At 41.9% G+C, this 27,321-nt stretch overlaps 1 protein-coding gene across 2 annotated transcripts in view; it reads left to right on the plus strand.

Annotated features, from left to right (window-relative positions):
* The window catches only part of fam120b (family with sequence similarity 120B), an 81,866-nt gene that overhangs the window by 17,028 nt on the left and 37,517 nt on the right, over positions 1-27,321 (plus strand). The window contains exons 2-6 of one of the 2 annotated variants that reach the window (XM_043695397.1): positions 7,985-9,042; positions 13,115-13,295; positions 18,929-19,042; positions 20,200-20,372; positions 21,799-21,891. In XM_043695397.1, coding sequence (XP_043551332.1) covers positions 8,029-9,042; positions 13,115-13,295; positions 18,929-19,042; positions 20,200-20,372; positions 21,799-21,891 — 1,575 coding nt within the window. In that variant the 5' untranslated portion in view covers positions 7,985-8,028. The remainder of the gene's footprint in view (positions 1-7,984; positions 9,043-13,114; positions 13,296-18,928; positions 19,043-20,199; positions 20,373-21,798; positions 21,892-27,321) is intronic. The other variant, XM_043695398.1, reaches the window with a different exon arrangement.

The raw sequence follows: 27,321 nt of genomic DNA on the forward strand, positions 1-27,321 counted from the left end.
GAGAGCAAACCCATGTGACAATCATTTTTCCTTTGGGTTTCCAAAGGGACAATGACAAAGCTTCCCTTCAGTGTGATGTATCATCTTTTTCTGGTGAAGTGGTCTTGCTAACAGAATATACCTGTCACTTTTAGGAATGCTACACCTTTATGTACAACTTTAGTTGCGTATGTAATGGCAAGAACTTCTTTACCGGGAGCCTTAAACGTTAAGCAAGCAGGGGATGGTAGTGTTGTCCTGGGCTTCCAGAAGAAGAGCAGGAGGTTGCTCCATTACTTTGCAAAGTATAAAACATAAAGGCGGATCAGTGAATGAGTTGCATTTGTTGATAAGGATCCCTGTCTAATGATCTCACAGAAATATCCCAGATGATGATCCAGAAGAGGTGTTCAGGAGAATTTAATAAGGGAAATGGAGCAAAACTATTCTCACAGTGGAGGAATCCAGAGCAAGGCAGCATAAAAAAAATTTAAGATAGTCCATTCGAGGGTGATACCAGGAAGCAGTTCACACACAGGCTATTGGAAAGCGGAAACTTTATGAAAAGGCTTTTTAGGCAACAGGGTTGATTGAAACCCTGAGATTGATATAATTGTGTTAGGTAAAGGTATAACAGGACCAAGTGGTATTTGTAGTTGAGGTACAGGTAAACCATGATCTAATTGAGACAAGTTTGCAAATTCTATTCCTGTTCCTATTGTATGGGTCTGGTTAACTGCTACAGGTAATGGGAACATTCAGAATAGGAGCAGGAGTAGGCCATTCAGGTCCAGAACTTGCTCAGCCATCCAATAAGATCATGGCTGATCAGTTTGTGTTTCAAATTCCACATTCCCATCTATCCCTGGTAACACTAGATTCCCTTCCCTAACAAGAATCTATTGATCTTTTCCTTAAAAATAGTCAATGTCTGTACTTCCACCACCTTCTGAGGCAGCGAGTGCCAAAGCTGCGTAACTTTCAGCGAGAAAAAAATTCTCCCTATCACAATCCTCAAGTTGCACCCCCTCATTTTTAAGTTCTGACCTCAGCCACAAGGCAAAAAAGTTCCTTTCCATGTTGATATTGTCAAGCCTTTTCAGGATCCTATGCATTTCAGTTGTCACCCTTCACTCTTCTAAAATTGAAACAAGCTCAGCCTGTCTAATCTATTCCCGTAAGGAAACCCATTCATTTCAAATGTAAATCTGGTTAACCTTCCCTTTGAAACTCCTCCAACACATTGACTTGCTTCCTCAAATAAGAAGACCAAAACTGTACAATTGTTCAAGATGTGGTCTCACCAATTCTCTGTATAACATCTTTCCTTTCATGTTCAGTTCCTTTCATAATAAAGGACAGGATTCCTTTAGCATTCTTGATTACATGCTGCACCAGATTACTAACATTTTATGACTTATGCAAGAAAGCACTTAACTCGCTCTGCATCTCAGAATTCCACAGTTATTCTCCTTTTAATCATGGTTTTTTTTAATCCTACCTGCGTACGCATGTGCACGTGTGTGTGTGTGTGAGAGAGAGAGAGAGAAGTGGGAACATCCCCTCCCGTGTGTGCACCATAAATGACTCAATAACAGGCTCTGAGTGCATCCCAACTCTCTTTGCAGGGCTACACAGTCCCTAAGTAAACATTCACATTTTCCCACATTACACTCAAACTGCAATACTTTTGAACATTAATATCCATCTGCAGATTCCATATATCCACTTCACAACATATTTCCCTACCTGTCTATGTGTAGTCTGCGAATTTCGCTACCATGCCTTCACACACATCATCTATGGTGTGGAGGTGCCGGTGCCAGTCAGGGAACACTTCAACGGTAAAGGGCATTCGGCCTCGGATCTTCAGGTGACCATCCTCCTAGGCGAACTTCGGGATATGCAACAATGCAGAGTGGCCGAGCAGAGGCTGATACCCAAGTTTGGTACCCCTGGGGATGACCTCAACCGGGACCTCGGGTTCATGCCACACTACAGGTGACCCCACTACACCATACACTCTCACACATGCATACACACACACGTTTACATACTCACACAGAGCCTCTCTTTTCCACATGCTGTCTCTCAGACGCACACACACATACACACCCCACACTCACACCCATGCACACACTCAAAAAACACACAACCTGCAGGCAGTCAATCCATGTAACATTTTATAATTTCCTACTTTGGAAATAGAACCAGTTTGATTCAAGATTGGGATACAGACAGACTCTAACCTCACACCTTTAATACATTGTCTGAGCTGAGATGTCACTTTTTTCATAAAACCTTAAGTTATCTCGAGAATGTGACTTAAAAGAAGTTCTGGGATTAACATATTAATGAACTGAAACCTGCAACCCATTCTAAAAGATGAAAGACTTAACAGCAATCTAGATTCATTCAATATATCATTTTAATTGCTTGATACTGTGATCTTTTGCTATAAATTCTATGTCTTATGATCCTGCCCCACTAGTTACCTGATGAAGGAACAGTGCTCTGAAAGCTAATACTTCCAAATAAACCTGTTGGACAATAACTTGGTGTTGTGTGATTTTTAACTCATTTCATCTAAGTCAATGATATAAATTGTTAAAAATTGATGCCCCTAAAAAGACTCCTGCAGACGCCCCCATCACATTCTGCCAATCAGGCAAGAGTTCATTTGCGCTCAGTTTTTTGCTAACCAACCAATCTCTATCCATAGGTGAAAGTGAGGACTGCATATGCTGGAGATTAGAGTCAAGAGTGTGATGCTGGAAAAGCACAGCATGTCAGGCAGCATCCGAGGAGCAGGAAAATCGACGTTTCGGGCAAAAGCCCTTCATCAGGAATTATTTATCTCTCCACCCCAAGGCTTCCAGCCACATTCCTGATGAAGGGCTTTTGCCCAAAATGTCGATTTTCCTGCTCCTCGGATGCTGCCTGACCTGCTGTGCTTTTCCAGTAACACACTCCCAATGTCTATCCATGTTAATCTGTTACCCCTCTGTACTGTGAGCATTTATTTCCACAGTGATCTTTGTTGTCATCTTATCGAATGCCTTCTGGAAATCCATCCCAAAATGCTGTTGTACAGTAAATCCTGCTGTTGATCTGCAAATCAGACTGCAGCTATCAAGACATTTTCTACAGCTGGCATTTATATAACACCTTTAACAAAATAAAATGTCCTGAGACACTTCACACCAAGTCATATAAGGAGACGGGAGGGCAAATTGTTATACTTGAAAAGATAACTGTATTTACATAGAATTCAAGTCCACACTTTATGAGCCTTATTTCAGTTAGCGTTATTCCACTGATTAACAGCTTCCTATATTGAAACAGCCAATTCAAACCCAATTAACTTCTGATTAAAATATCCATTACCTGTTCTCTCATTCTATTAGGTCTCAGGCATTCCTTCAGATGATATGCAAAAATAACACAAATGACTTTTGTTGTGAAGTGCACGTAAGGAATTTGCAGATGGATATTAATGTTTGAGTGAATGGGCAAAAGTATTTCAGTTTGAGTATAGTGTGGGAAAATGTGGGTGTTCACTTGATAGGAAGAATAAAAAAACTGACTTAACAGGAGAACGACTGCTGAATTCTGAGGTGCAGAGGACGTTATGCGCTCTTGTGCAAATATTAATATGCAGGTGCAGAATGTAATCAAGAATGCTAGTGGAATCCTATCCTTTATTGTGAGAGGAACTGAATATGAAAGGAAGGATGTAATGCTTCAGTTATACAGAGAATTGGTGTGTTTTAAGCACTGTCTTAAAGAAGGAGAGAGTGGTGGAGAGGCTTCGGGAAGGAATTCCAGAACCTAATGCTTCAGAAGCTGAAGGTGTGGAAACCAATGGTGGCGTGATTAATACTGGAGACACTCGAGGCCAGAATCATAACTTGTTGTTTTGGGAGGTTTGTGAGGCTGCAGAATTTTTCATAAATTACTGATGGTGGGTGGGGGTCTTACGTTGGGATTTGTAAACAAGGCTGAGAATTTTAAAATTGAGATGTGAAGGATGAACAAGGTTTGGTGCAAGTTAGAAATAAGTAGCACTCAGTGTTTTGGATTTAAGTTTATGGAGACAAATGGCAGATCAGGGTGGGAAAATACATGGGCAGCTTGAGTTGTGGCACTCCTTCTCTGAAATCAGAGCTTCAGGTGAGAGGCAAAGTCCACTTTTATCTTGTCAGTATCCAGCACTGTGGGAGCGATGGCTAACATGAGGTTGAAGGCTCAGCTTCCAGGCCCACATGTGCTGCCAGTGAGTGCCTGAGCACTTTTTACTGCAGACTCTTGCAAAGGCTAAAGATGGATTTATTATATTTGTCATTTCTTGCTTTGCATTGTTCACATTGCGAACAGGCAGTGATAGCATACAGTGATGCTTTTCTCTGACTTTGATAATTAGTTTGGGGATCAGGTTTGTGACAGTGCAAATGGGACTTCCTGATGAGAGCAATTTTGGTGAACAGCAGGTGATTTACAGCGAGCGCTTTCATGGAAATTTCTGTACTCTTGAGGATTTGACTGAATACATGAAACATAATACAATAATTGTCCCTGTGCTACCCCAAGTGGATGTCCCTTCTCCTCCCCCTCTCATCCCGCTCCTCGTTCATGGTGGTTATATAGATAGTAACCTCTGACTGTCAAGCAATCAGTAAAATTGGTCTGCAGCATGCAGTGAAAATTCCCTTGTTACAGCCCTGCTGTGTAATGCAATACATAAGTCACAGCTTAAAGTGTTGTTGACAGTGCAATTAATGGATGAGACCTTATGCTAGAAGCATGCCCTCAATCTGACTATATCATTGTACTCTAAGTATATCATATCAGGGATTGACATTACAGATGCTGACTGTTTAGGAATTCAGGGATTTTGAAGCTAAGCGTTGGTGTTTTAAGGTTTATAATAGTGACTGCTTTGAATTACAGTTATTCTACAACCAATCTATCCAGTGAAATTATTATAAAAGATTGGCCTTCAAATTAGTTGTTGTCGAAAATGCCAAACCCAAAGTTAAATGAAAGTGAAATAGTGCAGATGCTGGAAATGTGAAACAGAGTCATACCAGACTCAACATCTCTTTCTCTCTCTTTCTGTCCACAGATGCTGCCAGACCTGCTGAGTTTCTGCAGCATTTTCTATATTTGTTAACCCTAAATTATCATGTTCAGCTGAAGCTACCCAAATAAATTAGCAGTAAGAATATGTATACTTTCATGACACAATGGATTAGAAATTTAACAATGCCTTCCATTTTCAGGCAAACTAGTACGAGAGCTTTGAATATGACACATTCTTGTTCAGATAGAAATGTATTGACCACCACCAAACCCCCATCCCCACCCACCCAAAAGACCATCAGCAACCTTGGTGTTAATATAGGTGTAGATATAGGCATCAAGGGAGTTCTGGATCAATGGTGCTGGAAGAGCACAGCAGTTCAGGCAGCATCCGAGGAGCTTCAGCAAAATCGACGTTTCGGGCAAAAGCCCTTCATCAGGTCCAAGACTCTTGGCTGAAGCAATTATTGAGCCCTTTGCATGAACGCTACTTTGATATCCATTGAATAAACGTGGTTGTTGTGTCTGCCTAATCCAAGGAGCAAGAGAATCGATGTTTCATGCATAAGCCCTTTTTCAGGAAGGGCTTATGCCCGAAACGTCGATTCTCCTGCTCCTTGGATGCTACCTGACCTGCTGCGCTTTTCCAGCAACACATTTTTCAGCTCTGATCTCCAGCATCTGCAGCCCTCATTTTCTCCTCTGCCTAATCCAGTAAAGTATTGCCTATGTCTTGTTGTGATTTATAGATCATAGAACACGGCAACAGATTCTTCGTCCAACTTGTCCACGCCGACCAAGTTTCCCAACTTAAACTCGTCCCATTTGTCTGAGGAAGGGTCACCAGACCCACAACATTAACTCTGATTTCTCTTCACAGATGCTGCCAGACCAACTGAGCTTTTCCAACAATTTCTATTTTTGTTTCCCATTTGTCTGCATTTGGCCCATATCCCTCTAAACCTTTCCTATTCGTATGCCTGTCCAAATGTCTTTTAAATGTGGTAACTGTATCTGCATTTATCACTTCTTCTGGCAGTTCATTCCACATATAAACCATGCTCTGTGTGGGAAGTTGCCCCTCAGATCCCTTCTAAATCTTTCTTCTCTTACCTTTAAATTATGCCCTCTAGTTTTGAACTTCCCTATCCAAGGGAGAAGACCTTGGCTATTCACCTTATCTATGCCCTTCAAGATTTTATTAATCACTATAAGGTTGGAAGGGCACTTGAAGCAAATTCATTTCAAACATTTCAGAGAGAATGATATAAAAGCTCAAATGGTAAAAATGTACAGTATGATAGGAAAAGAGAAGGAGGTGAACCTCATTGGGTAGCTCTGCTATAGAATTGCACAGTTACGATGGACTGAATGATCTCCTGTTTCACTGTATGTTTCTATACATGTCCTTAAAGGGAGAGCTGTAGGCAGTCACGTGACAAGCTGAATTCCATAAAATAAACTTAACCGATAATGAAATTGGTAGCAACAGGAGTGTTTCTACAGCTCTGACGAAACTCAGCAAACCATTGCTTTTACCCAGTCAGAAGTCTCCTGGCCACCACCTAGAAAGGCATCAGGCTATATCTCTCTCTCACACACACACACACACATGCTCACCTGTCTCCCCTTCTCTCTGTCTATCTCTCATTTTGTTTGTCCATGTCTTTGAATTTCAGATCTCTTGCTAAGCAAAGACAAATTTCTGGTCTGTCTTATTCTGGCCCTTAACCAATTAACGTCTCACTGAAGCTTGTCATCGTTAGATCTGCATACTTTGACAGAATTATAATTGTTATAGGATGGAAGGAGGTCATCCAACTGGCACTAGCTCTCCAATTGCGCAATTCAGCTAGCGTTATTCCTTCTCCTCTCTCTAACCTCGTGCATTCTTTCTTTTCAGATAATGGAATTTCCTCTTCACTGCTTCAATTTGGCCTTCACCAACCACACTCTGCAACAGTACATTCCAGATTTTAAGTGCTTGTATGACATCAATTTCTGAACATTTCTGCATTTCTTCTTTTGCCATTTAAATCTGTTCCCTTTCATTCTGAATTCTTCCACCAGTTTCACGATCTACTCTGACCAAACCCTTTATGACTTTGAATGCCTCCATCAAATCTCCCCTCCACTTTAATTTCTCCAAAGAAAACAGTTTTTCTCCAATCTATCCAGTTACCTTAATTTCCTTATGTCTCATTCATTGACCAACTGGGTATCTATCATATGCGCATCAATCCATTACATCATGTTTTTCATATCCTTCTGTGTTCAGCGTTTCTTATCTCAAAGATCCAATGTCTTCTAGGAGGTCCTGGAGATTTTAAGCCTGTACTTGTATATACATTAGCACTTCCCACAGACTGTTTCAAGGTCGCAGTATTTTTGCTGCAAGTAAGCAATTTTATAATTTGACATAATTTCCCCACTAGTTTGACATATTTTTCTGCACTGTGTCCTTCTTTCTGTTTACTATCCTCCAGAGAAGAGGATTTAATCATGTGGAGTGTCCGTTTCCAATAAAGTTAAAAGTTAGCTTTGTATGTGAAAGTTAAAATTTTAACATTTAACATTTTGTTTGCACCCTAATGATCTTGCAAGACAATGACCTGAGGCCTTCCTTTGTCTGACATGAAAGATTATTCTGTGCTATATGTTTCAGTGAAGTGTGCGGAACTATGTTTTATGTCTGTTAACATTTACCCCTCAGCTAACCCCGCAAATGTGGGTCAGTCAATCCTACTATTTGCAGGGGAGGGGACTCACTGTGCATGCAGTGGTTGCTGCCTACACAACGACAACAACAATCAAGCTCAAAATACATCTAATTGACTGTGAAACACATTGGATCCTGAGGGGTGAGATATGAATGCAAGTTTCTTTTCCTTACAATTGAAGGTTTGTTTTCCTTTTTCTCCAGATTTCTCATGCCGTTCTGTTTGGGCCCATTAACTGACAGCAGCAATGGGTGTAAAGGGCCTCCAGAGGTTTATGGATTGCGCCTGCCCACAATCGAACATGTGGGTAAATTTGAAGGAGATGGCAGAGCAGCATTGCCGTTTGCACCCGGGGCATTCTCCTGTTGTAGTGGTGGATGCTATGGGATGTCTCCGGTTCTGGTACACGTCAGAGGCTTGGGTGCATGGTGGGCAGTGGCGTGAGTATTTGCAGAGCCTGGACACCTTTGTAGCTGCTTTTCGATCCCATAACATTGAGTTGGTGTTTTTCTTTGATGGGGTAATAGAACAGAAGAAAAGGGACGAGTGGGTTAAGCGACGGCTGAGGAACAATCAAGAAATTGCAGAAATATTTCAGTATATAAAAGCAAAGGCAAGTCAGCCAGGAAGAGACATGTTCTTTATTCCCTCTGGGTTGGGCACGTTCACTCGCTTTGCCTTGAAGTCCATGGGCTTAAACACCATGTGCTCCCTGCAAGAAGCCGATTATGAAATCGCCAGTTATGCCCGGTTAAATGATTGTATGGCAATCCTGGGGCAGGACACGGATTACCTCATTTACGACACAGTGCCGTATCTTTCAGTTAACAAGCTGTGTTTGAACAAACTGACAACTGTTATGTACTCCCGAGAAAATCTCTGCCACTCCCTCCACCTGCAGCTGGTGGACCTGCCACTTTTAGCCTGCCTTCTTGGCAATGACGTGGTGCCAGAAAATGTGGTAGGAGGATTGAAGAGGTATTGCTTGTCTAGATACACTCCACATAATTCCAAGCCAACTAAGAGAAAGGAGGTGGTCGAGGCAGTCGCACATTATATCTCCAGTGTGACCCGTTCATATGACAGTTTGAGAAAGATAGAGAGAAGTCTGCAGTACACTTCAACTGAAAGCCTTCTGGAGCTGGGAATGACAACTTACTTACTGCCCGGGCAGTCGTCACCCTGGCTTCTTCACATTGCGCCATCTCCAGTGACAAGCCAATATGAAAATACCATGTACACAGACCAGAGGATTTTACAAGTGAGTATATAATCCATCGTTTATATTTCAGTGAGGCTGGTAATGTTTGCTTGACGGAAAGCATTGATGGAAAGGGAGCTGGCTGTATGTGAGCTATTAAGGTGACAAAGGCAAGGAAACAGAACATTACATGAATAAATTCAGACCATTTTTGTGACATGGTGAGAAACAAGGAAACACCTAATTAGCCGGGGAACATAATGAACCACCGATGTCTTGATTCCAAGGTGGTAATTGGGTCAGCTCGATGAACGGCCATTTGACCTGTGAGAGCCAGGGTTATAATCAGCTCAAGGGGTGAATTTGTGGTGTGGCAGTAGTGCACCTGACTCCACATCAGAAGGCTGCATCTTCAAATCATGTCAGGCTCATGGACCAGCAGGTCAAGTCGCAAGGGGCCAAATTCCACTTGCCCCAAATACATCATAACATATTTGAGCAGGTTGATGAAAAATATCTATAATCAGATCAAAGTCAAAATTCTGACTGTCTGGTTGAAAATAATTCATCAGGTGCAACCCCTGTTGTTCTTGCTGAGGTTCTGCAGTGTAAGCCTTATTTTGGTGCAATGAACTCACTGTTCACCTTCCTGCATTTCTGTGACAACCTTACCAATTTTTAGGATGTCCCAAACTGCTTTGAAGTGTCGTCACTGCTGAAAAGTGGGAAATGTGAGAATTAGTTTTTACAGTTGAGCTTTCACAAACAGCCTGATATTTATCATAAAAACACTTCTTCTTAAATGCCATAATTTCCACCTCTTAGGTCATCCAGCAAATCCTGGAATAGTCTGCCATAGAGAGACCTTTGAGTGCAGGTACACAGTTCTTTGACAGTTGTGTCACAAGTAGACAAAGTAGTAAAGAAGGCATTTGGCATACTTGCCTTCATTACTCAGACCACTGAATATAGGATTTGATACACCATATTGCAATTGTACAGGATGTTGGTGAGGCCACTTTTGGAGTATTGTGTTTGGTTCTGGTCACCCTGCTATAGGAAAAATATGATTAAATTGAAGAAGGTACATAAAAGATTTGCATCAATGTTACTTTGACTGGAAGATTTGAGTTATAAAGAAAGGCTCGAGAGGCTGGGACATTTTTCACTCGCGCTTAGGAGGTTGACGGGGTGACCTTATAGAGGTTTATAAAATCATGAGAGGCAGAGATAAGGTGAATAGCAAAGGCCTTTTCCTTAGGGTAGGAGAGATAAAACTCGAGGGCATAATTTTAAGGTGGGAAAAGAAAATTTAAAAGGGACCTGAAGGGTAACCTTTTCACACGGAGGTTGGTTTGTACATGGAATGAACTGTCAGAGGAAGTGGTAGATGCAGGTACGGTTACAACATTTAAAGGCATTTGGATAAGTACATGAATAGGAAAGGTTTAGAGGGAAATGGGCCAAATGCAGAAAAATGGGACTAGTTTAGTTTTGGGAAACATGGTTGGCATAGACAAGTTGGACCGTGAAATCTGTTTCCATGCTATATGACTCTATAACAGTGAGGTAAATAAAAGTTGGATAATCTGTTGGATGACATAATTATTTGTCAGGCCACTGGGAACAAGTCCTCTGCTCTTCAATTAATGCCATGGGTCTTTAATGTCTACCTGGACAGTACCCAGTGTCTCCGTTTAATGCTGCATCTAAGAAATTACACTGGGATGATACTCTGCAGTATTTCACTGACATTACTCCAATCGTAGTTCCATGACCTTGAACACTGAGAGAATCAAGAACAGCATTATAGTGGGGATCCAGGTTCCCTTCAAAGTCACACACAACCTTCAACTTGGAGATTTATCGCATTCTTCTGTTGTCACTGGGTCAACCATTATCACACAATATCATCAATATAAGGATCTGCAATGGATTGGAAACAAAGCCCACCACCTTTCCCAGCTAAGGGTGGGAAATATATGCAAGCTTTGCCCACATCCTGTTCATGGATTTAAAAACTTTGTTCAAAACATCTAATTGATGGGGGTGGTTAATGCGGGAAGTTGAACTCTTACACTGGTGCTGAACTGCTTCCTCCACTGGGGTTTGAACATTAGCAAATTGGCAGGCAGTGTGGAGTCATAGATCTATATATAACTCATGGTATCTGTGAGCTGGAAGGACCTAATTCTGACACTCTCAGATCAGTAACTAATTCCCTCTGCAAAGTGCCTCAGCACCAGACTTAAAAGAACACCCTCACTGTGTGCCTTTTCACACACCTCTCTGAGTGAGATTAATTGGCCCACACCCACTCAGAACTTCTCCAATTCACTCAGCAGAAAACTTTCACAGCTAGCAGACAATGCAGAGTGGACAGGATTCAAACCTGAAAAGAAGTTGCCTTATCAGTTTCTCTGTTAATTACTTCTGAGCATTGGGCATAAAACTTGGAATGAGGTGTTAATGGAAGTATATTTCAGTGGAGGATATGATATGAAAGGAATGGTTTATTCAAGTAGACCGAGAGTAATCAATGACCCTCAGAGGGCAGTAACCGTACTGGTTGGTTAACCCAATGTGGTTTTATCAATTGACTTGATTTTTTTAAATTGCTAGAGTTGAAAATAAATTCCATTTGTATGTTTGGATCTTGTCATCGTATTTATTACTGTTAAACAAAATGTGATAAGTGGCACTGAATCAGTGTTGTCTCTTAGCATTGTCAGTGCTCAGCTTAACAGATGCACTGAGCATTTATCTCTCATGTGCACTTTAGGAGATCAGTTTTAGCTTAGTTGTGGCCCTCGTGTTGCCTGAATCAGATGTTCATGGGTTGACATCTAGAGACTTGAGGCATAATTTGGGTCAGTGTAGGACTTGGGAAGAATTTCATTCAGCCAAGGGTGTGGTGCTGGAAAAGCACAGCTGAGGAGCAGGAAAATCAACGTTTCGGGCAAAAGTCCTTCGTCAGGAATTCCAGCACTATACTCTTGGCTCTAATCTCCAGCATCTGCAGTACTCACTTTTGCCTAAGAATTTCATTCATCCAGCATCACTGGAAACAACCCTGTATTGTGGGATTTTGCTGTTCTCGGTTTCCTCCATTACAACAGTAGCTACATTGCAAGGATATTTCATTGGCTGTAAGACGCTTTGGGATGTCATGAGGCTTTGCAAGGCATTATGTAAGTGCAAATTATTTCCTTTATCATTCACCTTAACTTAAGCAAGAGAAGGGCTATGATAAGCACACATTAAGATAAGTTGATTTATAAAAAGAATTGTTTAAACTAGGCTCGGTGCATGGGGTACATCAAGACCTAATACCTGGGGCCCAGGGCTCTAGCGTGCCAGCTGTGCTTGGCCCATAGGAGCAGCAGCAAACCCTGTAATTTCTGTCCTTGCCCTTGTTTTAAACTATGAAGTCTTTTCCAAACTTATCAGTCCTTCCAATGAAATATAAATGCATCTCAATTATTTTTCCCAGTAACACTAGCCACATGAAATCTTGGACCTCCCTCCTTGACATTACTGAGGCTATATCTACACCACATGGACTGCTGCAGTTCAGAAAGGTGCCTCACCAGCACCTTCTCAAGACCAATTTACAGATGAGAAATAAATGGTGGCCCGCCAACAACATCCACATTCTACAAATCCATGAAAAACATTACAACTTTACTGAATAAAATGATGCAGCATGTTATTCCTATGTTACTCTAGCATACTTCTGAAATTGCTTAGAATTCACACCACTTACAATTTAATACATGATCGGTATTCACTACTTTCCAAACTCGTGACTTCTCCAAGTGGAGGAACAAGGGGAGCAGGTTGCTGGTGGCATCCTCGTCATCACCATTCTAACTCAGACTTTTATCACCGTTTCTTCACTGTCCTCAAGTCAAAATCCCGGAGCTTCCTCCCTCGCAGTACTGTGAGAGCACCTTCACTCCATCAGTTGTGGTCGGGCACAAGATGCAATCTTCAAGGGTATCTGGGGGATGGGCAATAGATGCCAACCTTGCTAACGATGCCTGTGTACACAGAATGACATTTCCTTTTACAATGATGTAGCCTTCTTGTTAAATCTTTGTTTTGATAATTATTTTTAATTTTTAAAAAGTTTGCAAAGGAGCGGCACATCAAAGCTGAAAGCTGCACAGTTTACAGTGTTCTGAACGTTCGGGAAGTGGATTGCAGCAATACTCTGGAGGACGAATTGGATACGGAACTTCCAGGACAGGCCATTGTTTACCAACCAGCTCGACAGTGCATTTATGGTATTATTCTTTCAGCTGAATCAAGTAAGGATTCCTGTCGATATTTTGTATCATCTGCCTTTAGAATGCACTGTTTTGTGAAGAACAGCAAGTTTTTGAAAATTACCATACATGTATTTATACCTGCTGATAGTAATAACAGTCTTGGTGAATCTAGTGGAGTTATTAAGCCTGACAACATGAAGATGTTGAATTATCATGCACAGATACACATCAGCTTGAATCCTCAGGTTATTAACTGTAGGATGATTTCTGGATATGCAGCTCCTAGGGGAATTCAGCCATTAAATGGAGATCAGTTTTATCATTGGAGCTGAAATTAGTTTGCTTTTTGTACACAATCCTGCCACGCTAGTTCTCCTGATGTCACTTGTTCATTTAAATAGACCACTAGAAAAACAACAGAACCAAAGTAATTGCAGTGTACTTAGTGTTTTGAAGAAGGGTGTTAATCTTCTTGGAGTGTTTCCTCTTTTAAATTCCTTAATTTCAATTCCTTTAAATTCCTAAACTGTCCAGGTTTGCATTCATAAGCCAGGTCTTTGTGCTCTTCTCTTCTCCAAAACTGTGTGCAAGTTGTTGCAAAAAATGTTTCTGCACGGTGGAAGAGCTCTGCGATAAATCAGTATGGTGTTTAGATTAGATTCCCTACAGTATGGAAACAGGCCATTTGGCCCAACAAGTCCACACTGACCCTCCGAAGAGTAACCCACCCAGACTCACTTCCGTCTGATTAATGCACCTAACACTATGGGCAATTCAACATGGTCAATTCACTTAACCTGCGCATCTTTTTAGTGTGGGAGGAAACTGGAGCACCCGGAGGAAACTCACACAGATAGGGAGAGAATGTGCAAACTCCACACAGACAGACGCCCGAGGCTGGAATCAAACTCGAGGTCCTGGTGCTGTGAGGCAGCAGTGGTAACCACTGTGCCACCGTGCTGGCTTACCCTATGGTGTTCTTACCCTATACCATTTGAGTTCCATAGACATTATGCTGGTAAGCCATTAAAAGCACACATTAAAAGATAATATTCATCAGCTTTCTGTACTTACAGAGAAGTTGTATTGTGCAAACACATTGTTTTTAACATATCGCAGAAAAGAAACATCAATTACTGACATAACTCTCTATAATTTAAATTCTACCCTTTTACAAGATTTCCATACATATACAAACAGGCATATGTATAGAAAAGACTCCCTTGAAGTGGGGGATTTCTGTTATCCAAACATAAGTGTGTAATGTTGATAGTGTAAGGAGCAGTGAGAGACAAGTGTTCCCAAATTATGTTATGGAAACATTCCCACAGCAATATGTCCAACAAGGAAGTATGCATTTTTGTACCTGCTCATTGGAAATGTCAGGAGTGGTACATTTAGGAAACTCTGATTAATGTATAATTAGTTTCAGGATGGTGTTGGAGAATTACATGCAACAATGTAAGAGAAGTCAATTGCAGAGAGCTTAATTCAGTCAGGCAAGAACAGAACTAAGCAGGATTGATTGAAATAAGAGTTGGTGGGAAAAATAGTCACCTACAAAGAGCAGATGATTCAGACACAACTAAAGTATATTCCTAAAGCGATTTACAAGAATGGTTCCAGTTATTCAGATAGATTGAAGAAGTTGGGATTGTTCTCCTTGAAGAGAAGAAGGCTGAGAGGTAATCTGATAGAAACTTCCAAAATCATGAACGGGCTGGACAGAGTAGACCAGGAGAAGCTGTTCTCGCTTGTAAGAGAAAAAAGAATGGGATGACATAGATTTAAAGTGAAGTGCAATCGAAGAGAAAAAAAAACTTTTCACACAATGAGTGTTTATGGTGTGGAATGCATTGCCTGGAATTGTGGTGGAGGCATGTTCAATTACGATATTCACGAGGGCATTGGATGGTTATTTGGGCAGAATAGTATGCAGGGATATAGGAGAAAGGCAGAAGAATGGCACTAGGCAATAGAACCACTATAGGGAGATGGGCTGAATGGCCTCCTTCTGCACTGTAACAATTCTGAGATTCTTTGAAGACACAACACAGATATCACAAGTGGGAGAGGAACAGAAGATATCAGTGAAGCACGGTTCTGGCACCAGTCTAGATTATAGGCCTCAATGAGATGTTTTCCTTCCATTGCCTCCCAGTTCTTTCTGACTCTTCGAGGAAAACACAAGGGTATTTTCAAACTTTTGTTACTGGCTGAGGATTCATTTTTTCAGTATCTGTGAAGGTTGTTCTGCCCTTTCTCCTTTCAAGAAGGGAATTTATAGAAAGAAAGATTAATGAGCTGTTTGGGAAAGACACCCAGACACACATGGAGTTAACAGGACAGATGAGTAAAAGTTTGGTAAATGGGGCAGGTTTTCAGGAGAATCTTAATGGAGGGCAGAGAGTTAGAGAGGAGAAGTGGTTGAGGACAGAAATTCCACAGAATATGGCCAAGGTAGCTGAATACATGACTGCTGTTAGTCGAGTGCTTAAAATCTGGCAAGATGCTAGAACTGACTTCAGTTGACATCTAGCAAGTTTGTAGGGCTGGAGGAAGTTATAGAGATAGGGAATGGCAAGACAGTGGAGAACTTGAAATCAACGATGAGAATTATAAAGTTGAGATTTTATCAAACCAGAAGCTAGTATTGACCAATAAGCATATTGGGATGATGGGCAAAATGCAGTATAGGATGTCAACAGCGGAGTTATGGATGAGCTCAAGTTTATGAACAGTAGAAGATGTGATGGGAGAAAGAGAGGACTGCAGATGCTGGAGATCAGAGTTAAAAAGTGTGGTGCTGGAAAAGCACAGCAGGTGAGGCAGAGGAGCAGGAGAATCGATGTTTCAGGCATAAGCCCTTCATCAGGATTGTGGGGGAGGGGGGGTGCCCAAGGTGGCTGAGAAATAAATAAGAAAGGGGTGAAGCTGGAGGGTAGATAGCTTGGAAGACGATTGGTAGATTGAGGTGGTGGTGATGGTGATAGTTCGGAATGGAGTGTGGAGCGGATAGCTGGAAAGGAAGATGGACAGGTAGGACAGTTCAAGAGGGCTATGCTGAGTTGAAGGGTTAGATCTGGGATAAGGTGGGGGGAGGGGAGATGAGGAAACTGGTGAAATCGACATTAATGCCATGTGCTTGGAGGTCCCAACGCGGAAGATGAGGTGTTCTTCCTCCAGATGTTGAATGGTTAGAATTTGGCACCGGAGGAGGTCCAGGACTTGCATGTCCTTGGCAGAGTGGGAGGGGGTGTTGAAGTGGTTGGCCATAGGGTGGTGGGGTTGGTTAGTGTGTGTGTCCCAGAGATGTTCTCTGAAACATTCCACAAGTTGGCATCCTGTCTCCCCAATGTAGAGGAGAACACATCAACGGCAAAGGACACTATAGAGGAGATGTTTGGATGTGCAAGAAAATCTCTGCCGGATGTGGAAGGATCCTTTTAGGCCTCGGACAGAGATGTGGGCGCAGGTTTTACACCTCTTGCTATGGCAAGGGAAGGTGGCCGGAGTGGAGGGTGGGTTGGTTGGGGGTGTGGACCTAACTAGAGAGTCGCAGAGGGAATGGTCTCTGTGGGATGCTGAAAGGGGTGGAGAGGAAAATATCTCTCTGGTGGTGAGGTCTGACTGTAGCTGGCAGAAATGGTGGAAGATGATGCGTTGCATCCGGAGATTGGTGGGGTGGAAGGTGAGGACCAGGGGAATTCTATCCTTGTTGCGGTTGGACGGGTGGTGTTCAAGGGCAAAGGAACGGGAAGTGGAGGAGATGCGCTGGAGAGCATTGTTGACCACCTGGTGGAGAAATTGCGGTCCTTGAAGCAGGAGGCATCTGGCATGCTCTGAAGTGGAATTGCTCCTCCTGGGAGCAGATGCAGTGGAGGGGGAGGAGTTAGGAGTAAGGGATAGCATTTTTCGGGGGTGGGGGAATGGAGGAGGTTTAGTCCAGGTAGCTGTGGGAGTAGGTGGGTTTGAAGTAGATGTCCATGTTGATTCATTCGCTGGAGATGGAGATAGTTCAGGAAGGGGAGGGAAGTGTCCAAGATGGTCCAGATAAACTTGAGGTCAAGGTGGAAAGTGTTCGTGAAGTTGATGAACTGTTCAACCTCCTCGTGGGATCATGAGGTGGCACCGCTACAGTCATCAATGTAGCAGAGGAAAAGGTGGGGGACTGGTGCCAGTGTAACTATGGAGGATGGACTGTTCCATGTACTCGACAAAGAGGCAGGCCTAGCTGGTATCTATCAGGTGCCCATAGCTACCCCTTTGGTCTGAAGTATTGGGTCTAGAAGGATTCAATGGAGATATTGTTGAGGGTGAGGACCAGTTCAGCCAATCACATGAGTGTGTCAGTGGAAGGGTACTGGGTGGGTTGGTTGGAGACGAAGAAACTGAGGACTTGGAGGCCTTCGTCATGGCAGTTGGACATGTACAGGGACTGGATGTCCATGGTGAAGATGAGACGTTGGGAGAAAGTGAGGACTGCAGATGCTGGAGATCAGAGCTGAAAATGTGTTGCTGGAAAAGCGCAGCAGGTCAGGCAGCATCCAAGGAGCAGGAGAATCGACGTTTCGGGCATGAGCCCTTCTTCAGCCTTTGGGAGCCAGGGAAACCAAAGTCATGGAGGAGGTGGAGGGCATGGCTGGTTTTCCGAATGTATGTGTGGAGAAGTTGGGATGCCAATCAGTAAAGCATTGGATTGGTCAGATCTAGAGGTAAGAAAGATACAAAGAGTTCCTCATCCATGGTCCTTTTCTAGTAAATCTGTTTCTCAGCTCTCCAAAACCCTAATGTACTTCACGTGTTAGCCAAGGCAGACTGTTTGGCTACAGGTCGTTTGATAACCAAATCCTGTGTCGATCTCTCTCTTGACAACAGTGTAGCCATTCACAACAGGTTAGCACTTTGGAGTGAAAACCCCAAATATGACTGTCCTCCTTTGCTGGTAGAGCTGGGGCATCAGAAACATTGTGGTTTTAGTGGCCTGCTGCTGAAATGCGATTAAAAACTAAACATTGAAAATGGTTTCTCCCTTGATTTAGTTCTCAAACGTGGACCTGTGAGCAGCAGATATCCTCCATTACCATGTTTGTGTGGGGACTGGCTTTTTTTCCATCTTTGACCCTTCCTACTTATCCTTACTCTACTCCAGATGTGTACGTTTCCAATAGGCCATTGAATAGTAATCAGGAGAAGGACTGTTCCTGGACAATTTTCCTCTCTTTGTGGCTTGTATCACCCACTGCCCTAACAGTTGAGCCATCATGGAAGATCTCATCTTGATCATTCTAATTTGGTTTCTGATTAATAACATTTGGAAAGAAAAGGCTTCAAATGTTCACGCCAATGGAGAGAGAACATGGAGAGCTGCTCAACAGAAAGCCCTGTCAAAGAGCCAGCACAGGCTAGATGGGCTGAATAGCCCTCTCCTGTGATTTGCAGACTTAAGTGTTGTTAGTGCTGCTGTTTTCATTCAACCTATAGTGGTCTCAGATATATGGTGGCTCAGAAATATAATTGTTAAGTCAGCTCTTTCAGGGAGTTGACATAGATATATAAGGCCGGACAACTTCCTTCCACATTGTAAAATTCGTTTTAAGTTGTACTGAGATCAACTAAAGGTGACTTTTTTATGATAGCTGATAATCTTATTTAAATTTCTTTGTGTCTAGAAAGCCAACTTGAAACTGCCAAAGCATGTCCTATGGTAAAGGAGTGGTTTGTATATCCAGGCAACATGCTGCAGCAGCCGAATCTTGTGCCAGCGCTAGCACCTGATATACCAGGTACCACATCATTACCCTCATGTGTTTCAACAAGTTTGACCAGCCAACAGTAAGGGCTTGCACTGGTATAGTGCCTTTTGTGTCCTCAGGATGGTTCAGTCAACCTGTTAGCATGGGTTAAGAGTTAGTTGGTATATCTAGCTGTGCTGACCCTGACCTGGGAATGCTTGGTGCCAACACTGACTGCAGAATAAATGGTCCATTTACCAGCACTGTATCCCTTAATCTGATGTATTTATAGGGTTAGATGGGGAGCAGCAAGCAATTGGGGTTTTATGCAGTACAGTTGCAAGGAAGATACTAAATGTCTGCAAATGTTTCACAGGTATCTGCAAGTGACTATTAAATCATATTAGCTTAGCATTACTCACAATATTAACTACAGTTCTCTTGTAATTACATTGTAGCTTCTCCCCTGTTTCTGGAATGGCAAACTACTAGGTCAAAAGAAAATATATGACTTTGGGAACCTAAAGTAAAAGCAGATAATGCTGGAAATAAGCTGCAGGCCTGACAGAAAGAGGAGTGGGACTTTAAAGAAAAAGCTAACCTCCTTGGGCCGAGATCCATGGTCAAATCCCAGGGGTCCCATTGCTGAAAGTTAACCTGTCTTTTTAGTTTACAGATGCTAACAAACCTGTTGTATATCTCTGGCACTCAGTTTTCATCTGAGTGCTCCTAGTGAGAATGCTCCCTAATTATTAAATAAAAAGAGCTTTCTGAGATGCTGCCCTTGCCACTGACCTCTGTAAGCTCAGAAAATTCTACTCCATTTGGCAGTGGGGGAATTCACAAGCAGATGTCTGCACGTGTGCAGTTACCTGCAGAGCCTCAAAGGATAGCAGGAGCCCTGGATGATTTTGTTTCTTCTCTATGGCAGGAGCAGTGAGGCTAATTCTTGTAATCTATCCACTAATCGAGCTATGGTCAGTTAACTTGGCAGAGAGCAAAAATTGGCAGAACCTTCTCGTCTGTTTGCATCAGGGCAGCTCTTGTCTGTGCTTTTGTTCATTCTTTAATTTACAGAGGAGAATCATAACTTCTGACGTAGGAGCATAATTGCTACCTCAAAGTTGTGTAGTTGCACTGCAGTAGATCAAAGTATGTTTGAACCTGCTGAAGCAGGTGGTAACCAAATGCAAATGTTTTATTTGCAGGAGGAACTCCGGATTTACAAACCTTGTGGCTGACAGAAGGGTCAGAGGTTAAGAAATTACGTTACTGCACATTTCTCGCATGTTTTGGCTTACAGGATTTTGCTGAGGAGTTACTTCCTCTTAAGCTTTCCACTGCTGCTGTTTGCTGCCTGCTGACCTATGTTACACTGCAGGTAGGGAGAAATGATTGTTCCCTTTGATCAACCTCACTTATTTGCAGTCTTAATGGTATAATGGATAGAATATGAGTTTCTACACACAAGTGTAAATCCTGCAACTCAACAGCAAAATAGAAGTCCGGTCTGCTTCTCAGATGGGGGAAGAGTTAGATTAGGCAGGGAGGGAGAGGGAGTTTAGTGGGGGACAGAGTGAAACTAGACATGGAGGAATAGAAACACTTCATCAGTACAAGAAGGCACGAAACAGGAAAATAGCTCATGATTTGATAGTGGGAAAAACTCGTTCAGGAAATACCTATTGTGGTTAACTAAGATGATCACTCCCCCAGGAGCTTAACTATAAAAGTAGCAGTGTTAAGGTTCACTGATGCCACCAAGTAAGAAACAGTAAGTAATTTTAAGAGAGGCAGGCTGCACCAGGGTCTTTCAATATTTAAAGCTAAACTAAAAGGTTACTGCACTGTGAGAACTCCACTCTTTAGATTCCATGACATAGGCAGCAGTAGAGATCACATCATTTGAAAAATGCTGCAGAAGGATTTGAGGGAGCATTTGAAAAAAAATTTCAAAGAAGACAAGCAAATTAAAACTTGGAAGGGGAAACCTTGGTTGAATTGAAATTATTGTAAATGTCTGAGAGATTGGAGAAGTATGTTACAGACTCTGAGTTAGCATTAAAGGGAGCTTGCTGTATGATGAGATGAGGGAATACATGAAAACATGAAGGTTAATTTAATGAAATGTCAATCAATTAAATGTAAACTGAGTCTCTCTAAATGATCTCGAGTCATGAGTTGATAAACATAGCAGAAGACGACTTGACTGAATGTGTTGGGGATGCCTCGAGAGGTTGTGCTCACCTAAACTTGTTGACATCAAGTGATTCGGACCAGGAAATGAAAGTCATGACACCCTAGGGAGGTAAGTAACCACAGGACGATCAGATTCAGAATGATCTCCTAATAGAGTGAAAACAACTCAGCATGATGCTTATGACAGAAAGAAAAACTCACAGTCATACTTTTCATGTCCACCAATCATCTCAGAGTGGGTTATAGCAAATGGAAGTACTTCTAAAGTGTAATCACTTTTGTAATGTTGGAAGTGCAGCAGCCAATTTCATCCATAGCAGTCCATGACAAACAGTAAGGTGGTAATGACTAGATTCTTTTTTTGTGATGTTGTTTGAGGGATAAATATGGAGCAGGCATAATGAGTCTGCTCTTCTTTGAAATAGGACATCTATTACACCCACCTGGAAGACGGAAGATGGAGCCTCAGTTTAATATCTCGTCTAAAAGTGGCTTCTCAGACATTGCAGTATGTCATCAAAGCTGCACTATCTGCCTTGATCTTTGTACTCAAGCCTTGGAGTGGAATTAGAACTTAATGTTTAATTATGCTTCATTGACTGTTTCAGGTAAACACGATCAGTTGGGAGGACCTGGATGCATATTTATCTCAGGCTCTCATTGTCCGGGACAAGACAGCTGATCAGCTTGCTCAGAGAAAGGTATATGAATTACTTTATCCACCTATTTGACCTAATAGTCTATTTGGACTACAGTGACTTTATCATTTACTTGGTCTTGGTCATTTTCAATGTCTTTCAGTGACTGTGCCATTATCAAGCATATAATTTCTATGCCAACCTTTTAATATTCCAATAACAGAAGAAAACCTTGTTCCGTCAAAACTGCAGTCAAACCTGACCCCTGTTTATAAATGGTTATCTGTGACAAAACAAATAGTGCCATGTAACAAAGGACGATATGAATGAGTTTTTGATGCTGATAGCATGCTCAGTTATTTAAAATGAATTAATGTTTGTCTTTTAAATATTTGGCACAAGTACTGCTAACACCTTCTATTCTTCCAATAACTGGGAATTTGCTTCAAGGGTTCACTTGCTCCCATTGAATTTAAAGTAATACGCTCATCTGGCCTTCCAACCTTCATATATCTGGACCCTTACCACAGCTCACTGAGGTAGACGGCATTTCTATATGCTATTGTCTCCAAACTCCATGTTGAAAAACATGGTATATAGTTGCTTACTAGCAATGGTATAGTACATGACTGAGGATAGGTATTGACTAGTGAACAAATTGAGTTCAGATCAGTTGTACAAGCTTTTGCAAATGAAAACAATCCATTTAACCTGCTTTATTTCTATGACTACCTCCTTAACATGTTTCAATACAGACCATCTTCAAAGCAATATTCAATGGTTACTATGACTAGTCTTTGAAAGACTGTCTACACATTGGCAAAACTTTCACTAGAATGAGATAAGAAAATGAGAATTTAAATGAGTTAGCAAAGCAAAGGGATTTGAGCACAGAGTTCAGAGATCACTAAAATAAACAGTGTGTGGAGTAAAAGATCTTTTCAAAAAAGCACAAGGAAGTACTAGGGTTTATTGCTCGAAGGTTAGAAATATAGGGATGTGATGCTAAGTTTCTATAGAACCTTGATTGCACCACACATGAACTACAGTTTCTAGTTCCAATTGCCAGATTATACAAGCATGGGAAAGGATTTATAATGACGATATCAGAACAACAAGGTTAAAACTATCAGGAGAGGGGGAGAAATGGACCGGTTCCTTTGATAGAGTAAACAGAGAGAAAATGTTTCTAATTGTGGGGTAGAACAAACAAGGAACCATCAATATAAGATAGTAAGCAACATCAACGTATGAAAGAGGGAGATGGTGATGTAGTGAGAATGTCATTGGACCAGTTATTTGGAGGCTCGGCTAATGCTCTGGGACCATTAGTTCAAATCTTACCACAGCATTTGGTGGAATTTAAATGCAATTAGGAAGTCTTGTAATAAAAAAGCTAGTCTTATGACAATGATTGTCAATTGTTGTAAACAAAAATTCTGGTTCACTACTATCCTTTTTTTAGGGAAGAAATCTGCTGTCCTTACCCAGTCTGAATACAGATTCATAGCTGTTTGGTTTTCTTACACTTGTTCTCAGTTCAAGAGTATTTAAGGTTGGGAAATACAGATTGGCCTTGCCAGCACCAAGAAATTCAGTAAGGAATTCTGGCAGACGTTCTTCACACAGTGAGTGATGAGAATCTACAACTTACAGGAGGTAATGGTGGCAGATTTCAGGAGAAGCGAAATAAGCAGACAAGAGAGAAAGGAATCTGTTGATGATGGAGTTAAATAAGGAAGACCTGAGTGGAACATGAGTGCATTGGGTGGGCCATGTGACCTACTTGTGTTTGTAGACTCTCTTGAGGTTTCAGTACTGCAGTAGGATTCATTGCTCAGCACACTTTTTCACCTCCACAAAAGGAGGGATGAAGGGCCAACACTGGAGGAGGTAACATTGGAATATACAGAGGAGGGCCTTTTTATAACTGACCAGAGGGGAATATTTGTTGTTAACGTCTAACTGGTTCATCAAATCCTTCCATGAACAGAAAACATGAGGTCTGGCCTACAGTCCCATTCCATTAGGTTGATTTAAAACCCAATGAAATTCACTAGCAAGCTATTCACTAAAAAATCATTCGTTTTACTCTCTCCTTCCAAAGATTCTCAAAATGTACCTCTCCAACTGAACTTTTAGTCACTTGATTTAAAATCACCATATACAGTTCAGTGTCAAGATTTACTTGACAATAGCCTCATGAAGAGCTTAGTTTTAATACGTTAAAGGTACTATATAAACCCAAGTTCTTTCTGTAGGCTTGAGCAGTAAGTGCTTGTGCTGCACACAACAGGGCAACAAATAACATACCCTAACAAATACTTATTGTTCTGCACTGAGTGCTGCCTTCCTCCTATTACCTGTATATCTCCAGCCCATAGTAACAAATTGCAGGAAGGATGTAATTCTTCTGGTCCCATCCCCTTGATCTAGGGATTTATGTAATTCTTTCTCTGTGATCATAAAGTGCAACTTTGTCAAACTAAAAATAAGAAGAGATTGGGAGGCCAGTGCATTTCTTGAAATGTTTGCACGGTGTTGGGTTTCTCTTTATGTATAGACTTGCACTGTTTTATGTTCACATTGTGGTAGATCTCACACCTCTGAATTGCAATCACAGAGCAAGAATGCCACAAAGATCGTATCTAGCAAATGAACTGTGCTCCTGTGTTGTGTGCAGACTCATGTGGAGGATAAACGTCAGGGCTTTGGCACAAGGGCTGGGAAATGGGATTAATTGGGTAACTGTTTCAAAGAATCAGTACAGGCACGAGAAGACGGATGGCCCCCCTTCTGCTCTGAATGATTTGGAATTGTTGCATGACCCATCAGTTTGTGGGAGCTCACTGTAGATTTGGGACTACCCAACTTTGAGACAGCAAACAGAACACCAGGCTGACACAGAAATGCTGCAAAATGTATGGATACTTTGTGAATCAGTCACTGGGTCACAAGCAATCATTCGGCACGCTTTCTGAATACTTTTGCGGTTAGCAGTGTTTGAGTCAATATGCTGCACTTCAGCTGCCATCGCTAATCATTAGGTAAAATGCTGTTACTGGAATTTTAAAAATGCAGGAGCTGCTTCACCCTGGATAAGCTATCTACGACATCCACTGACCCTGCAAGAACCCAAAAAACCTTACTTTAAAACTGAATGGATCTGAATGTCACACACAATGTTGATAAACCCTAGATGACCACGATCCATCAATAACAGCATCTTGGTCTGCTGGCTGTTTGGGCAAAATGAATGCAATGACAAACAGAATATTACAAAAATCTTACAATTTATTTCAATCTGACTCCATCCTGCACTTTAGAATTGTGATAATTTTTCTTGTATTGAGCCAGTAAAGAACAAAAAGTGGATTGGAAGGTGCAAAGTGGTTTAAGGTACAACTCGTAGATTTAGTTAATTATCCAGAATTTTCTGGGGTATAAACCAGAGCCTCATTATGAGGCCTGCAGTTAAGAGTGTGGTTTCTGCTGTAAGGCAGCTGAACTTTGACTCCTGACTTTCTTTTCTCATACTGTGTTACGGGGCAGTTGCTATAGCGCACACGACTCATTATAACACATACAATGCTTGCCTCCAGAGGACTGTTGCTGTTGGAGTGAAGACAGATGAACAGCGAACGCTGTGTGACCATTGTGCATACCAAATACGGCAGTGAAATAGTAGAATGTAGTTTTGAACCTGCTTGTGAAATATGCTTTAAGGTACCGACACTTAGTTTAGACTATGTAATGATTCAGTCTTGTTCAATTTGGATTCTCTGTTCTGGATTATTAAAATACATATAATTGGCTCATTTTAAAACTGAAAATGTTGAACTTCTTCCCCCCACCCCCACTTTAATTTAAAGAAAAGCCAGTCTTTTCATTAGTAAAATTTGCCCCTTGCAATCCCTCATTTGAACTGCGCACATTCCATCATGCTAGAGTGGGTAATTTATAATGAGAGTGTCCTGCAGTGCAGGGGAAATGCTTCTCATTAAAATATCTGACAGTGCTGAACAGACCTGGATGCATTGGGACTGGTTATTGGTAGGACCTGTGAAAAATAACCTGATCCTCTTAGAAAAACCTCTGCAAACAATGATTAGACAATGCTTAAGTGGTCCAAGCGAGTGGTTAAAGAGACTCAGAAGCGCTGTGTGTGTTGCATGGGTGGGGCTAGCCATCAGTGAGACAAGAATCAAATTGCTCTTTGGAGCTGCCTGTGTCTGCAGCAGCAGCAGGTGTTGCCTGTAGAAGGGTGCAGTCTTGCAGTAATCTGGGGGAAGGGAAGGGGAGGGAAGTGACCCAGAACACCTGCCTGTCATCTGCCACTGGTCTGGGGCACCTGCCATTGGGGGTGGGGTGTGGAGAAAGAGGGTGGGGCATGACCATTGTTGCAGGTGGTCTGGAATGCAGCAACCACAGTGTTACATCTGCCGCAGGTCTGGAGCACCTGTCAGGGTGGGACATCTAGTCATTGTTTGTACTCTTGGCAAGTGTTGCATCTGCTTGGAGTTTGTGTGATTTCCAGCAATGGACAGACAGCTGGCTGCAGTTCAGGGGTGCTTAGAGCTCAGTCGGTCTCTTTCCTACTGCTGATAATGAAGGAGTCTAAACTCAACTGCCAGCCCCTGGATTAGGACAACATAAACAGTCCTGGGGAATTATTTATAAGTAACGGTTGTAAGCAAGCGAAAGCTACATTTCCCAAATAGAAAATGAGGGCTTTTTATCCTAATCACTATATTATCGCTGGGTATTGTTGCAACAATTCTGCACCAACCACCTATCAAAACAAACAGTGTATTAAAGCTGAAATTTGTGAGTAAAACAAAGTTAACTCCTTGTCAGGCTGACCGGATAATTTACCATAAATTGCAAAGCCTCGTAAAGCAGCACAGGAAGAGTCCATTGAGCATGTCCCAGCTCTTTTGAAGATCTGTCAAATTAGTCCCATTCCTGTAGACAGAACTTGTTTTTACCATGATTCTGCAAAACTTTATCCCTTAAAACACTGTTCTCTTTTAAACATTACTGTGAAATCTGCTTCCACCACCTTTTTCAGATTTTGGAACTCCCTATTTAGAACATAGAACAGTACAGCACAGAACAGGCCCTTTAGCCCACGATGCTGTGCCGACCACTGATCCTCATGTAAGGTAAACTTAATGTATGAACCCTCAAATTCCTGTGACCATATACATGTCCAGCAGTCTCTTAAATATCCCCAATGACCTCGCTTCCACAACTGCTGCTGGCAACGCATTCCATGCTCTCACAACTCTCTGCGTAAAGAACCCGCCTCTGACATCCCCTCTATGCTTTCCGTCAAACAGCTTAAAACTATGACCCCTTGTGTTAACAATTTCTGCCCTGGGAAAGAAATCTCTGGCTATCAACTGTATCTATGCCTCTCATTATCTTAGTTAAATATCACACAACACCAGGTTATAGTCCAACAGGTTTAATTGGAAGCACACTAGCTTT

The sequence above is a fragment of the Chiloscyllium plagiosum genome, chromosome 9 (assembly GCF_004010195.1).
Source record: "Chiloscyllium plagiosum isolate BGI_BamShark_2017 chromosome 9, ASM401019v2, whole genome shotgun sequence".
Taxonomy (NCBI): domain Eukaryota; kingdom Metazoa; phylum Chordata; class Chondrichthyes; order Orectolobiformes; family Hemiscylliidae; genus Chiloscyllium; species Chiloscyllium plagiosum.